We start from the raw sequence: 15,427 nt of genomic DNA on the forward strand, positions 1-15,427 counted from the left end.
GGAACATTCTGAAGCTTTACGAAAGGGAAAGGCGAAATCTTGAGGATTTGTGACACGTGTTCGGCATTCAAGGTATGTTAAGACTTTTAGACTTCGTTGAGGGACGTTTTCTAATTAAAGTTTAAAACTGGAATAGACAATGGGTAAGGGTGAAAGATGAGGGTCTCGTACCAATGGTGTGACAGACATTGATATGAGTACCGGTGTTATAAAGAGAAAGTTTATTACTATAGAATGCGGATTGTAATCCGAGAATGCCAAAGCATATGGGCATTAGCTGACGTATTATTGACTTGAATTCTTTTTGTGTGATTGTGTTTCTTTATTGAACCCGTATATCTGTGATAGTTGAGGTGGTTATATATTATGTTGATATTTTATTGATTGAGATGCATCATTATCCCCTTTTATTGAAATCATATTGTGCACATGCATTGACATGAGATTGAGTATAACTTGGGCACGTGGAGATCGTCCGTGCGGAAATTGTTTGATTTTATGATAGTGCATTGAGATCGTCCGCACAGACACATGGAGATCGTCCGTGTCGGTATATGGACCTTGCGAGTCCCCCATGAGTCATGAACTTTTGATGTATTTTCGAGGAGTATCATGTATTAACGATTGAGAGAGTACTTGATAGCTGAGGCATATCATTTCATGGTGTCATACTGCATTGCATCTCATGACATCATTCATTCTTGTTGATTGTGTGTTTTATTAGTGGTGGACAGTACGTGATATTTGATTACCTCTATTTGATGAAACTTGACGGGTAAGTATAACATAGACTTGTATAAGTAAAGGACTGGTTTTCTGATATAAACTTTTGTCTCTACTTCTTCGTTGTCAGTCTATGAAATATACTGGGTACACGTGGTTTCGTACTCATACTACACCTGTTGCACTCTTTGTGGTGCAAATTCAATTCCGAATACAAGCACATCTCGTGGAGCTTTTTAAGCCCGAGCTTGAAGTATCTTGGAGTTGTGGTGAGCTGCTTGGCTGTTCCGTGGCCCACACCTCCCTTTATCTTTTATTTATTCTGTTGTTTTAGTATTCAGACAGGATATCCCTTATGTTTCAGACTTGCACCATATTTAGAAGCTCTTGTACTTATAACACCAATTTTTGGATGGTATTTTAGCTTTCCGCATTTCGTATTTATGAAGGACTTAGTGTTGGAGATATTCTACTTGTTGTTTACCTTTTTACATCAGTACTTAATTAAATTGGTAAAATTATTGGATTGGCTTATCTATCGATGAGGAACATAGGTGCCATTACGACTTATGAATTTGGATCGTGACAGGTAAATTATGAACCAATCTACAAGTGATAAGGGTATGTTTGGACTTTGTGACCATAATGAAAATAAGGGCAATTTTGTTCATTTTTTAGTTGAGGTGTATTTTTGGTCTTTTTTTTCTTAAAAATATAATAGATTCAATTTTAAAATCCTCGACAGTTGAAGCCGAAATTTAAATTCATAAATCCACCTATAATTAGAACTATTTAAATATTGCTTAAAGTATCATAAGGTAAGTTGCTCACATTTTTTATTTTTTATTTTAAAAAAAGATGCTCACTTGCCTTTCAACAACAGGTAATGCTTCATACCAAACTTAATATGATAATTTCAAAACCAAAGTTCTTTATAACTTCTCATAATCAATTAAATAGAATTCATGGTATAAAAATAATATTATCAATAAATATATTTTAAATCATAGTGATTCATAGGATAACCAACGCTTTAACATGGCAAGACTTTCCACAGGTTTATACTCTGGGGTAGTATGCCCTGCTCCCTGTATTCAAAAGGCATTAATAGAATGACAATTAAAAGTTATTTAAACAAGTGAACTAGAGTGTATATATATATAAGTTCGTAGTTAAAAATGAAGGTAAGTTAATAGATAATATTTCCTAGGAACCATTTGGCTATAAAAATAATTAATTTTTTTTGGAATAACTTTTATTTTATTTGAATCAATTTATGATCATAAAAATCTAAATTAAATTTGAAACTGTATTTTAAATTTAAAAAACAGCTTATAATTTGTTTTCCAACTTATATTTCACTTTCAAAGTTATATTTAAATACATTCAAATATGAACATTATCTCAAATACTTTTCTTTTTTTGCAAATTGTATAACTAAATACAACTTTTTCTTCAACTCCCACTCCATAAATTCCCAACAAAATAAAACATATTCAAAATCTATAGCCCAATGCTTATTTAATCATTTGTTAATTAACATATAAATACATATCCATGAAAGATGCATATTCTGTATTTATTGGTTTGATACCAACACCATATGCAAGCAAATTTTCATTATGAAAAGTATTGCTCCTTTCATTTTAATTTGCATGTTTGATTTTGATTTGATACGCAAATTAAGAAAAGAATTAAGAAAACTTTTGAATTCTTGCTATTTTAAATTAAAGATATGCATAATATATCAATTTTTCTTTGATCTTATGTTCTTAAACATGACTTGCAAAAATTTGATATAAATAGTTGTAAAAAAAAAAAAAACTAAAAAGAAAAGTAAAACAAACAAATTAAAACATAAACCCTTCGGGGTGGCCCAGTGGTTTGGGCTTGGGACTTCCATATTGGAGGTCTCAAGTTTGAAACCCCTTGCCAGCGAAAGCAAGGGGTTTGCCTTCTGGGTCGAGCTCGTCGCACCGGGCTTGCCTAGTGCGGGTTACCTCTTCTATGTGGTTTGCGAGCTATTGCATAGGAGCGAGGGTTTTACCCTGTGCGCACCCAAAGGGTAGTTGGTCGGGCTCGTCGCACCGGGCTTGCCTAGTGCGGGTTACCTCTCCTATGTGGTTTTGTGAGCTATTGCATAGGAGCGGGGGTTTACCCTGTGCGCACCCAAAGGGTAGCGGCTACGGGTTTTCCTTGTCATAAAAAAAAATAAAAAATTAAAACATATTTCATAGTTTCTTACCTTAACTGTCACGAATGTCATTTGATTGGAGTAACTTCTTGTATACCTATATGCAACAATCAAACTTAATTAATATTTTTTCAATTTATTCTTTTTCTTAAAATTAATTAAGGAATAATCGAAGAAAAAAATATTTAGGTTAGAAATTCACCCTGCAACTTGACCATCAACAATCCATGGCTTCCAATCATCAATAATTGAATAGTTTAGTGATTTAATCCATACTTGACTTGAAATAAATGGGACAACCAAATCGTGATCACCACTACTCCAAAAAAAAAAAAAAAAGTTTTTATGATACTATGGTAAAATTGAATAATCATTATTCCTTATAAAAAATAGTTTAGTAATTTTACTGCAATAATATAATATTAAGTAGTTATTAATGAAATTAACCTCAAAAATAAGTTTAGAAATTATTATAAAGTTAATTTATTAGCTATAAAATAAAATAATCTAAGTAAATACCTGTAAATAAGAGATCTAAAACCATTACGACTAAGATTTGCATGATATGGTATAGTATTGTTGATAATTGTTCCAAAAGACAAGTTCCTCCTGCATTCTTCCCATGCTCCAATAGTTTTCTAAATTTGATTTAATTTTGATATTTTAATAAATAATATCTAAGTTTCAATTTGATTTTTTTTTATTATTTCTTATTAAAATTACATACCTTTCGAACATGAAGAGCATCTCTTACATTATTATCGTTGGCCCAAATCAAAGAGAGGTCATGCCATTCTTTCTACAAAAATAATTACGGGGAAATAAATTGTTAGATATTTGTTCTGATTTTCATATCATAATATATAATAGAGATAAGTGTCAAAAACACATCTAAACTATACCCATTTTTGAGTTTCATACTTAAACTATTGAGAGTGTGAATTTCATACCTAAATTATCACTTTTTAGTTTGAGAAGCACACTTATCTCTTTTATACCACTCTCATCATGATGTGTGTAATACGTACACTCTTTCTTTTATTTCGAAAAATTGTCACATCACACTCCACATGGACTAAACATTCAACCTTGACAAAAATTAAATAAATTATTAGTATTAGTTAAAATTAAAAATTAAAAAATTATTATCCAAATAAATAATATTTCTTTTATAAAATAAAATATAAAATATTTTTCTTATCCCACTCCATCACTTCCTCTCACCCCCCTCCCCCTCCGCCCAATTTTTTTAGTTTTTTTTTATTTAAATTTCTTTTATAAAAGTATTTAATTTTTTTTACTTCATGGAGGAGGTGGTGGAGTGGTGGAGTGGTGGAGTGGGGTAAGAAAAATAAGTTAAATTTTTTTAAAAGAAAATTATTTTTTTTATGGATAGTAATACTTTAATCTTTAATTTTTAATTAATATTAATAGTTTATTATTTAATTTTTGTCAAGGTGAAATATTTATCCGTGTGGAATGACATGTGTCAAGGTTTTTTCAAATAAAAGAGAGAGTGCATTACACACACCACTGAGTTGTGTTTCTCAAACTAAAAAGTGATAGTTTAAGTATGAAACTCACACTCTCGATAATTTAGGTATGAAACTAAAAAGAGAGAGGATAGTTTAGGTGTGTTTTTGACACTTATCTCTATATAATAACAAGAAAAAAAAATCTAAATTTGTCTATGTATCTGAATTTGTTCAATTGTCTTGTTTTTCCAAGATAAACAATATTTTTTGTAGTACGTTACCCAATATTATTCTTGCATTAGCGAATTGTCTCATATTTGTCATTACAATTAGCAGAGTTTCAACGTGAAATATATGAATTTCATGTGTAAGGTTCAAATTTATCCAACTTATGACTATAATTTCGAATTATTCTCAAGTTGAAGTTACGTTAGGATTCAAGGTAAAAACAAGATTGTTTCCTCGTGGCAAGATAAAGTAAAAAAAATAATTGATAGTAACTTACTCGACATTTAACTTGAGGATATGTAGCAGAATTTTTGAGCTTTAGAACATTTTCAGTCAACCATCTTCTTGAATCATTTGATACAAGTTCACAAGGGGACTCTAGGATATTATATTGATAAATATCCTTAGTCAACTGCATTAATATATTAATGGTTTTTAATTATTAACTTGACAATTAAAATTATTTATTAAAAAAATGAGTGAGAGCTTACCCAATTGAAAGTATGCATGTCCCTTGAACAAAGTGGGTTGGTTGGACCATTATGTATCGACTCTTCTTCACAATTAGTCACTAATGACTGTTAATGGAAATTAAATTACACTTAATTAGAGAGGCATTTGAAGAAATAAAATAATTTAATGTGATACTTAGGTAATAATTTAACTTTAGTCATATGTGTCTTAACTTCAGACATATATGACTTATGATGTCTGAAGTTCAGACACATATGACTAAAGTTCAATTATTTTTACCTAAAATCAGACATTTTTATCTCAATATATAATTGAATTTCTATCATTTTTATCTTAAATCACCATATCTAAAATTATTTTGAAGTACTCATACCTTGTATAGTTCATCAGGAATTAGGCCCATCCCATGAGCAAAAGGTATCCTATAGTAATCTTGTCCAGCAAATGTGAATGGATTGCCCAAAATATATCCCTGCAAATACCATTTAATTTATTGGACATAAACGCATAATAAATTTTCTGTTACTATAACTAAAAGTTGCAGATATTTTTTCCACCAGAAAATCTTTTTTAGTATTAAGCTATATAATTCAGGTTGATTTTTACATAAAGTTATGTAACTTCACTCACTATAATAATAAAGTCACAAAAATAGTTTTTTATTATCATATTAAAGTAATAAAGGTTCATTATATGTGAAATCAACTCTGAATAAAATTATTAAAAATGAGATAGCTTTATTTAACTAATTTCCATAAAAAATCTACATATAATTAAATTCACCTAATTTCCATCAAAATGTACATATAATTAAATTCGCCTAAATAAAAGATACATGTATGATTACCAACCTTAAGATTGATCCATGGCTTGATTCCCCTATCAATACCTGCATTGTATAATTTGTATCAACAATATATTAAATTTTCAATATAATAAAAAACTATATATTATAATAATAAGGGAAAAGGGTCTAATATACCTCTCAACTTTGTCATTTAGATATGATAAACCCTCGTTATAAAAGTGGCTCATATATACCCTTACCGTTATGCAAATTGCTTACATATACCTCTATCGTTACAAAAAGAGCTCACATATACGGATATACCCATCATTTAACGGAAGTAAAAAAAAAATAGTTTTTAATTTATTCTTTTGACTTCTATTTTTTAAGAAATTCATGTAAGGGTATATATGATCTTTCTAGCAAAGTTCAAGATATATATTTTAATTTTTTTTCATACATAAATTATTTTTTACTTCTTTGATTATCATTATTTGAGTTTCTTATTCTTATTTTATTTTTTTCTTTCATTCTTTAGTGTAAAGGAGAAAATTTAAAACTATTTTTTTTGCTATATTATAATTTAAAATTATTTTTTCGGCTAGATTGTACTTTAGTTTTTGTATTTGTAAAAAAAATGAGGCATCTATAATAAATTTTACAAGAAAATTAGTGAAACATAAATAAATTTGACTATCAAAATAATAAATTTAAATTAGTCGTTGAAACAAAAAAGTCAAAAACTTACATATGAGGAGGATCAATATACCCCATATGGATCATATTTTTAAAAATAATAATAAATTAAAATAAATTTCTTCACTTCTGTAAGAAGAAAAGGATATATATGAGTCACTTTCATAACAAATGATATATCAGATCTAAATGATAAAGTTGGGAATACATCAGACCATTTTCCTTAATAATAATTACAAACGAATTATTTATTAATTACCATTTGATATTACTTGAGTAACAATAGGAACTGTAATTCCACTATATGAGTCTCCAGCAACATAAAAAGGATTATTGAGATATTCTTGATGCTCAATTAACCACTGTAAAATACTTAAAGAAAATTGGTGACTTAAACAAATAGATTTAAATATTATCATAATACGTGATAATTATGCACATATAATATTATTAATAATAAAAATAAAAATAATATTTTTTCATGACTTACCTTACGAAGAAATTCATAAGCATGATTAGCTGATTGTAAATCATCTGAGTAATTTGCTTTTTGTGTTGTTGCATAGGAAAATCCAGTTCCCACTGGCAAATCCACAAAAATCATGCTTGCCACCTATAATTCAATTAAACAATTAGGGGCATTTTTAGATATACCATATATAGGAGTTCGTGTCGGTACGAGTTTGATATATGTTATTGTATTTGTCTAAATTTATGTGGCAGAAATTGTAACGACCGGTTTCCATCATTATAGAAAAGTCATCGGGGAAAAAATTTGGACCGAAAAACTTTTTGGTAGTATCTTAAAATTTCTCAACCTAGTCCAGATTTGGACGAAATCGGAGTCAGTGAGGTCTAGGGAAATCTAGTAACAAACGGGAGATCAAATTATGAATTTGATCATATGAGTAGATAGCGAAGACGTTAAGGAACCCGTATGACTTTACGGAATTGAATTCGGGCGAGTAGAACTCCCGAAATTGATCTTAGCGTGAACGAGTATTCTCTGACTATTGTGGGATGAAGGTGAGTTGTGAAATAGGGGTTTGGGAATTCTTTAATTAGCACTCTGTTCCGTGCAAGCCTCTATGGCGGGATTTGTGCCGCTAGGGCGGGGACACTGCAGCGGGGTGAGGACCATTGTGGCGGGACAGACGCGACTTAAGTCGAAAATAAACCCCAAAAACGTCATTATTCTGCACTTTTTGACTTTGAGAGCTAAGGAACGACCCCAGGTGTTTTCTTGAAAGTTTTTCACCATTCTTGAGGCTAAAGGTAAGGTTTTCACTCCCCGAATCCATTTTTCAATCCGTAGAACTTAGTTTCTTGGGTAATTATCGATGGGGGAGGGTTTTGATCTGGGATTTATGGTGGAAAAAATCCTAATCTGGGTATGGGGATCAAGGGTTAGACCTAGGGTTGATGTTACCGATTATAATCTGGATAATTAGATTTTGTTTATTGATCCTTGTATTATTATGATTGTTTGTAGACTAAGAACAAGCGGGAAGAATCCGAAAAGGGAAGAATCAAGTTTCTTAGGGGATTCAAGCTTTGTTCGAGGTAGGTGATGATTGTGATTTCATGTTTGTGTGATATATGTTTGTAATTGCTTCATTATATTGCATGTATGTATGTGAATGTTGCATTATTGATCACACCTTATGTAAATGAGTATGAACGAATAACTATATGTCATAAATCACCTCTTAATTGTATGATTGTGAAGAATTTACATTGTGATTGTGATTGTGGTATGTTGAATGGATCGGGTGTTACGTTTAAATACACTAACTGGGATCGGATGTCACATACCGGCATAAATATTGGAACGGGTGTCACGATCCGACACACTAACTTGGAACGGGTGCCACGATTCGGTACACTAACAGTTTGGGTGTGGGTTTCATGAGAGGGTCATTGACTTGTTATATTGATGTAATTGAGAATGTGGAATTGCACGTTGTTCATAAGTGATATTTGATATTGTATATGTTCGGTGTATGCATGTTTATGATGTTGTAATTACTTACTTATGTTGCACTAATTGGGATAGCCGCGTGATCCTACCAGTACACTGTGGTTGTGTACTGATATTGCACTTGCTCTATCTTTATTGAGTACAGGGCATCTTCAACAGACCTCGTTTAGAAGAGCAGTGATCGTCATCGAATTCAAGGGTGAGTCAGCTCTTCCGAGCTGCCTTGAGTTCTCCTTTTGTTTAGTCCATCTTTTCGGATTTAGACTAGTTCATTAGATATTCCTATGTTTAGCTTGGGTTGTACCCATTCCTTAGACTTATGATCCTTGTTAGATTTTTGGTACATTGACTTTCAGGTTTTACAAAATTATTTTCCACATTGTTTTGTTAGTCATTGTAAGATCTTTTGAGAGTTTATGGGAACTCTATTTTACTCTTGCATTTAACCCTGCTTCTGTATCTTTAAATGTTTTAGTTTTCGTAAATTTGGTTAGTTGAGTTGTAGTAATGGTTCTCCCACCGGAGGGTTAGTGTGGGTCTTCTGTATCTTTAAATGTTTTAGTTTTCGTAAATTTGGTTAGTTGAGTTGTAGTAATGGTTCTCCCACCGGAGGTTTAGTGTGGGTGTCAATCACGACGGTCTGGATCGTGATAGAGATGAAATTAGGAGACTCAATTAATTTTTTATATATGTTTAACTTGTTAATTATTGTGATTTATAGTTTTTTTTTAATTTGGAAAAACTATCTTATTAGACGTACATCAATATTGTATATACTAATTATACCTATACTTTTGAATAATTACATATCTTACCACTAGTTAAGAGTTTTCGATAATATGTTGAGAAAGATACACCAATACACATGTATTGCTGCCACTAGATATACTAAAATAGGGAGGGAGACGAACGAGATAGAGGGAGATAGATTCATGTATCCCATATATATACAAATCACGGTAGATACATACTAGATACATGTATCTGATGTGATCCACATGTACCTAAGATACCAGATACATAGGAGAGTGACGAGTGAGATGAGAGGAAGGAGAGCGAGATATGTCTATGTATCTCATATACATGCATATTCACTTGAATACAATGTATTTTAAAAAAATTATACCTAATTTGACTCAGATTCATGTATCTGAACGCACACAGATCTAATAAAATTCATAATATTGCAAATTAGAGTATATCTAAATAATTTACTCCTAAACTAATGAGATTTCGTAAGTTTTCCTTTTTATTTCTATTTCTGACCTTTGTGTATGCATGTGGATTTAAAGACAACGTTGGCAAGCTCCCATTATAAGCTCTAGTGTCCAATGTGATGGGTCCTGCAAATTTTAGCAAAAAATTTGAATAATATCTAACATCTTAAAAACATAATTGAGTGACGTCATAAAAAACTAATTAGTACAATTTGCAATTTGTAACCCTTTTTTTTTTGCTTTAGTATATGATTGTAGTTTACATATATAAATATATAGGTAAATACTACTCATTTATTTTTCCTATCTTATAAAAATTGGTTAAACACTTATTTCTGCTAATAAATTAATGCTAATAAGTTATTAGCATCATGTTAAAAATATTATTCTAATAAATAAATAAGTATGGATTATGATTTGTTAAAAATAAACAAAATGAAAAACTTCTTTCAGCTTAATTTAAAAGTTGAAATAAAAACTTCTACGTATAACTATTCAAAAACACTTATTTCTTTGCAAAAAATTTATTGTAAACACCTGTAATATATTTTTAGCCGATGGCCAAAAAAGGAGAAAAGCCTAAAAGAAAACCAATTCTTATAATATAAGGATAAAGTTAGATGAATAATTTACCAAATTCAAAAAAAATCCCACTCAATGGAGAGCAACCGGGACCTCCCGTAAACCAATAAATAAGTGGATCGACTTTAGGATTAGATTGCGACTTTATAAAATAATAGAAGAGTTGCACCTCATCTGCTTCACCTACTCCTATATACCTGATCAAGTAATTTGAGAATAGTCAATATTTTGCGAGTTTCATATATACATTATTGAATATTAAAGTATCCCATGAAGATATATAACAGATCAAATAAACATCAAACTCCAAAAACTTTTCTAAAGAGTTTCAAGTAGTAATACGTATAAAAAAAAGCGTTCTAACTCCTAAATAATTGGGTGTTCACATAAACCCCTAAATTATCACAGAACATATATATTGTAACCAATAAAACTTATTTTTCATTTTCATCTCTCAAGCGCCTCGTAATCTCAAACATTTTACCATATATAGGAAAGGAAAAGTACATTATAGCTTTAGTCCATTTGGGACTATATATATATATATATATCCCCTTGTGGGGATTGTATTTCTCCACTACCATTCATTGTGTCCAATGGATGCTTTAATATCTGTATGTTTATTTTTTTTAAAAATTATGTTGCTCGAACTCAAACATTCAAATGCACACAATTACTATGGGTATAGATTTAAAGATTGAATTCGTAAATAAATGGTGTTACATATAGAGTAGATATTCTTTTAATTAATAAAAGTTAGTTCTCAATAAACACTTAAAATTTTGTACATTATTTGGTATATTTTTTCAACCTATGATATTAGTTATGCATTCTAATTAGTATGAAGATATGTCTAGTTGATACATAGAAATTCATAGTATTAATAATGCAAGAGATTTTAATATATGCATTAGCATGATTAAAAACACAATTTCCCCTTAAAATCTTTTCTACATTCTTTTCATTATATTTATGCAGGGTATAATTTTTGTAAATAAAAAAAATAAAAATTATTCAACGTATATCATTTTAATACACTAAATCAAATAATGTATAAAGATAATTTCTACATAATTAATATCATCATAACTAATATTATCATCATTACTAAAACACCCTATTCAACATTATCCTTATATATCCTAATATCCTATCAAACACCATCACAAGCTAAGAACGCAAAAAAAATCATTCAACCATTCCTTCCGTCCCTTTTTAGTTGTCATGTTCCGCTTTTCGAAAGTCAATTTGACTATTTTTCAAAGTTACATTAAATTACATTAGTTCGATATTTTAATCTAAAAATTTAGATATTCAAAAATTTTACGAAAAGTACTAAAAATTACAATTTTTGCATATCAATATGATAAAAAAATACATAATAAAATATTGATCAAAGTTCTTATCGTTTGACTCTAAAAAAGGAAATAATAACAAATAAAAGGGAACGGAAAGAATATATGTCATGCATCCATTAATTTGATATAAATATCTGCTGCCCGAGAAGAGTTGGTCTTTAACATTAAAAATGTTAAAATGAGAATCAAACCCGGAGACAACAGATGCAATTTAACTAACAACCACTGCACCAATCAACTACTTGTTGCTTGAGTGCTCACTGGTTAAATTTATATCATTTGTTTATATTTTTATTAATTAAATACAAAATTAATGAATGCTCCAAACACCTGAAAGCTTCGATGTAGATCCGCCCCTACGATTAAATATTTACTTAAGATAAATAAATAAAATTACCCGGTTTCAAGTTGAAAGGGAAGTGGTCTTTCAAATCCAGGAAGATACTTGACAGACAAACCAGCTAGAGCAGGCTGTAGGCATATGATCTCAAATGCAACTATTAAGATGAGAATTGGAAGCCAGCACATCTTTTTACAGTGACGGATTCAGAATATTCGTCGCGCGTTTATTGGAATTCAGTAAGCACTACTGAATTAACAAATTTTGAATTTTGGATCTGTTTCTAATTTTCCAATATAAAATTCGTCTCTGTCAAATAGATTGTGAAAACAAGAGCAGTTATATGTGGATAAGTATCATTCTTTAATTGTGTAGCACCAATCACATGATGCTACGTGGATATTTATTGGCCATTTCTTTATTATCCTAGAAGTTGGTGCATCTGAAATGGTTTATTTAACACGTTTTTATTAAGTAAGCTAGTTTTGAATTTATCATTATTATAAATCATAATTTTATATATAAATATAAGTTTGACATAAAATCATTATTTTTATGATAAACTAAATAAAATATTATCTTAAAATTATAACATAAATTTTTAGTTTTTTTTTATAAATAACACAATTACTAGTTATTACAATTCGTCAACTTACATTGTAGCTACAAAAATTCATCAGTACAAGATGAGAGATCTCATATATTGGCAAGGATGAAGAAGAATTTATTCAAATCAATCAAAATAAATCTGGAGTACATTTATACAAATCAAGCAAAGCAATTATAAAGTAATAGATGGTTTATATCCTTAAAAAGAAACCAACGGTTATATATATATATATATATATTACCTTAAAAGCATGAACTCCTAACTTGAATGTTAAATTACTATAACATTCCTAACTTAGGTTGTGACTTTTTCGATGAACTATGACTTTTTTGATAAGTTGTGACTTTTTTCAAAGGGTTGTGATTTTTCAATGAGTTATGACTTTTCCAAAGAGTTGTGACTTTTTCAATAAGATGTGACTTTTCCAAAGGGCTGTGATTTGTTGGAAAGGTCAGGACTTTTCAGATAAGACACAAAAAGCACTTGTTCATACTATCTTTTGTTGATTATAAATAGAGGGGTTTCCTCTCATTTTTCAACCACAATTTTTTTTAATCTTCTACTCTTCTTCTTCTTGCATTTTAAAAAATTTCGTGTGATTTATTGTCGTTGAGTGAGTTCAAAGTTTAGCGGAATATGAGGTACCACTATTCTGATGAAGTAAATTGTTCTATTCTAAGAGAGTATATTCTTTAACCTCGTGTACTTGAGGAAATAATTATGATGATATAGTAATTATGTCTTTGCTTAGTATATACATTAGTATGTAATGTTCTAATATATGAAGTTAACATTATATAGTCTAAATTCATTTATTTTTGTTAATACTTCTCTTGTGATGTAGATATATGCTTTTGAATATCTTTTTCAAAAATTATTAAACTTTTCAAGAGCTACAGAATTGTCACGATTTGTTGTTTGATGCTCAATACAAAGAATGACTTTATTTATCAATGTTACTTATGTGATTTAGATTGTCAGGAAGTTTGCTTCAAAATAGTTATTACTATATAAACATTGCCCTTTTGTTTTATTGATTTACTATTTCTTAATATTTAAGTATTTTCGACGAAGAAAAGTTTATATGACTTGTAATAACGCCAGTTGAAATTTGTATTAGTTTAATTTTTATTGTAGTCTAAATTCATTTGTTTTTGTTAACAATTACTCTTAGAGAAAACAACCAAATACCTCCCTCAACCTATTACGCAACTCTCAACTACACATCAATACTTTACAAAGGTCCTATTACCCCCTAGAAGTATTTTGAATAGAGATATTAACACCCTTATGTGTTGATGTGGCACAACAAGTTTGTTCACTTTCCTAGAGGCAAGTGTAAGGCAGATAAATAGGTCAAAATTAAATGATTTGACAACTGTCATTTCTTAATTGAATTCAATACAATTAATAAATAAATTTAGTTAATTACAATCACATACTCTCTCTCTAACCATTACCAACCTCTAAAAATTAAACCTCTGCAATTGAATTTTGCCATGACTTCCATGGGCAATTACCTATACAATATTTTTTTTTTCACTTTTAATCCACAATGAACTTTTTCATGACTAACACCTTCAAATCTTTCCTAAAAATAGACAACATAACCAAAAGAAAGAAAATGATAATCCTTTAATTTCTTTCACCTCAATGGAAAATACTTTCAATCCGATATTGAAAAATGATATTACAACTTATGCTAGAGAAATCTTTTCGATTATAGTAGCAGCCCAAATTTCTTGTTAGGAATTGAAAGAGGGTATTAGAATTTGAAATTTGTGAGTTTCTTGATTGGAACTGAAAGTGGGTATTAGAATTTGAAATTTGGTACAAGGAAAAATTACATACTTCAAATACCATAAAAAAAGACAACTAGAGAACCCAGAAGCAGAACTAGACAATAATGGCAATAAGATACCATAATAAAAAGATTCAACATTCATGTTAGTTTATTGAATTCAACAATAACAACTAGATTTTGTGACAAATAAATGATCGAAAAGATAGAAGAAAGACGGAGGATGATGGGTGTGACAGAGATGAAGATGGATTGGAGAAGATGAGAGATTGGGAACAATGGAGAAAAAATAGAATGATTTAGGAAAATGAATAGAATAGTGGAGAAAAAATAAAAAGCATTAAAATTGATGTATTTTGGTGATGATTTTTTTTTAAAAAAAAATTATTCTGAAAAATAGGTGAGTGCATTACACTCAGCAACAAAGATTTAGGGGTGACGTTTTAAGGGTGTCAATAGTTGTGTTTAAAATACTCTAGGGAGTAATAGGACCCCGTGAATTATAAGTGTGTAGTTGAAAATTGGATAATAGGTTGAAGGGGTATTTGACTGCTTTCTCTTACTCTTATGATCGATGTGGATATAGGCTTCTGAATATCTTTTTCCAAAATTACTTAACTTCTCAAGAGTTAGAGAATTGTCATGATTTATTTTTTTGATGCCCAAGATAAAGGAATGATTTTATTTATTAATGTTACTTATGTGATTTAGATTATTAGGAAGTTTGCTTCAAAATAGTTATTACTATATAAACCTTGCCCTTTTGTTTTACTGATTTACTATATATTAATATTTCAGTATTTCAACGAAGAAAAGTTCATATGACTTGTAATAACGCCAGTTGAATTTTGTATTAGTTTAATTTTTATTGTAGTATAAATTCATTTATTTTTGTTTACAATTTCTCTTGTGATGTAGATATACATTTCTGAATATCTTTTCCCAAAATTATTAAACTTCT

The 15,427-nt window shown here is 29.7% G+C and overlaps 1 protein-coding gene across 4 annotated transcripts; it reads right to left on the reverse strand.

Annotated features, from left to right (window-relative positions):
• Positions 1-1,592: 1,592 nt before the first annotated feature.
• LOC102594200 (serine carboxypeptidase-like 2) lies at positions 1,593-12,361 on the reverse strand. 4 transcript variants are annotated; one of them, XM_015307923.1, is made up of 14 exons: positions 12,113-12,361; positions 10,409-10,554; positions 9,825-9,901; positions 7,068-7,190; positions 6,837-6,939; positions 5,946-5,983; positions 5,468-5,566; positions 5,112-5,198; positions 4,898-5,032; positions 3,645-3,716; positions 3,437-3,555; positions 3,120-3,233; positions 2,969-3,014; positions 1,593-1,811 (listed from the first exon to the last, which is right to left on the reverse strand). In XM_015307923.1, exons 1-14 carry the CDS (start codon positions 12,241-12,243, stop codon positions 1,728-1,730), a joined length of 1,374 nt encoding a protein of 457 aa, XP_015163409.1. In that variant the 5' UTR covers positions 12,244-12,361; the 3' UTR covers positions 1,593-1,727. The 4 variants fall into 4 exon arrangements, with proteins under 4 accessions (XP_015163409.1, XP_006345531.1, XP_015163410.1 ...); XM_015307925.1 differs by having other exon boundaries at positions 1,725-1,811; positions 3,120-3,148; XM_006345469.2 differs by lacking the exon at positions 3,437-3,555 and having other exon boundaries at positions 3,120-3,148.
• Between the last annotated feature and the right edge of the window lie 3,066 nt (positions 12,362-15,427).

The sequence above is a fragment of the Solanum tuberosum genome, unplaced genomic scaffold (genome assembly GCF_000226075.1).
Source record: "Solanum tuberosum cultivar DM 1-3 516 R44 unplaced genomic scaffold, SolTub_3.0 scf00069, whole genome shotgun sequence".
NCBI classification, from domain to species: Eukaryota; Viridiplantae; Streptophyta; class Magnoliopsida; order Solanales; family Solanaceae; genus Solanum; species Solanum tuberosum.

Excerpts from the sequence above, each read along its gene's own strand:
- LOC102594200 (XM_015307923.1), bottom strand. The coding sequence starts at position 12,243 with ATGTGCTGGCTTCCAATTCTCATCTTAATAGTTGCATTTGAGATCATA. Across the intron at positions 9,902-10,408 it reads TGGGATTTTTTTTGAATTTG|GACCCATCACATTGGACACT; the intron begins GTAAATTATTCA and ends TAAAATTTGCAG. Across the intron at positions 5,567-5,945 it reads AGCCATGGATCAATCTTAAG|GGATATATTTTGGGCAATCC; the intron begins GTTGGTAATCAT and ends TGGTATTTGCAG.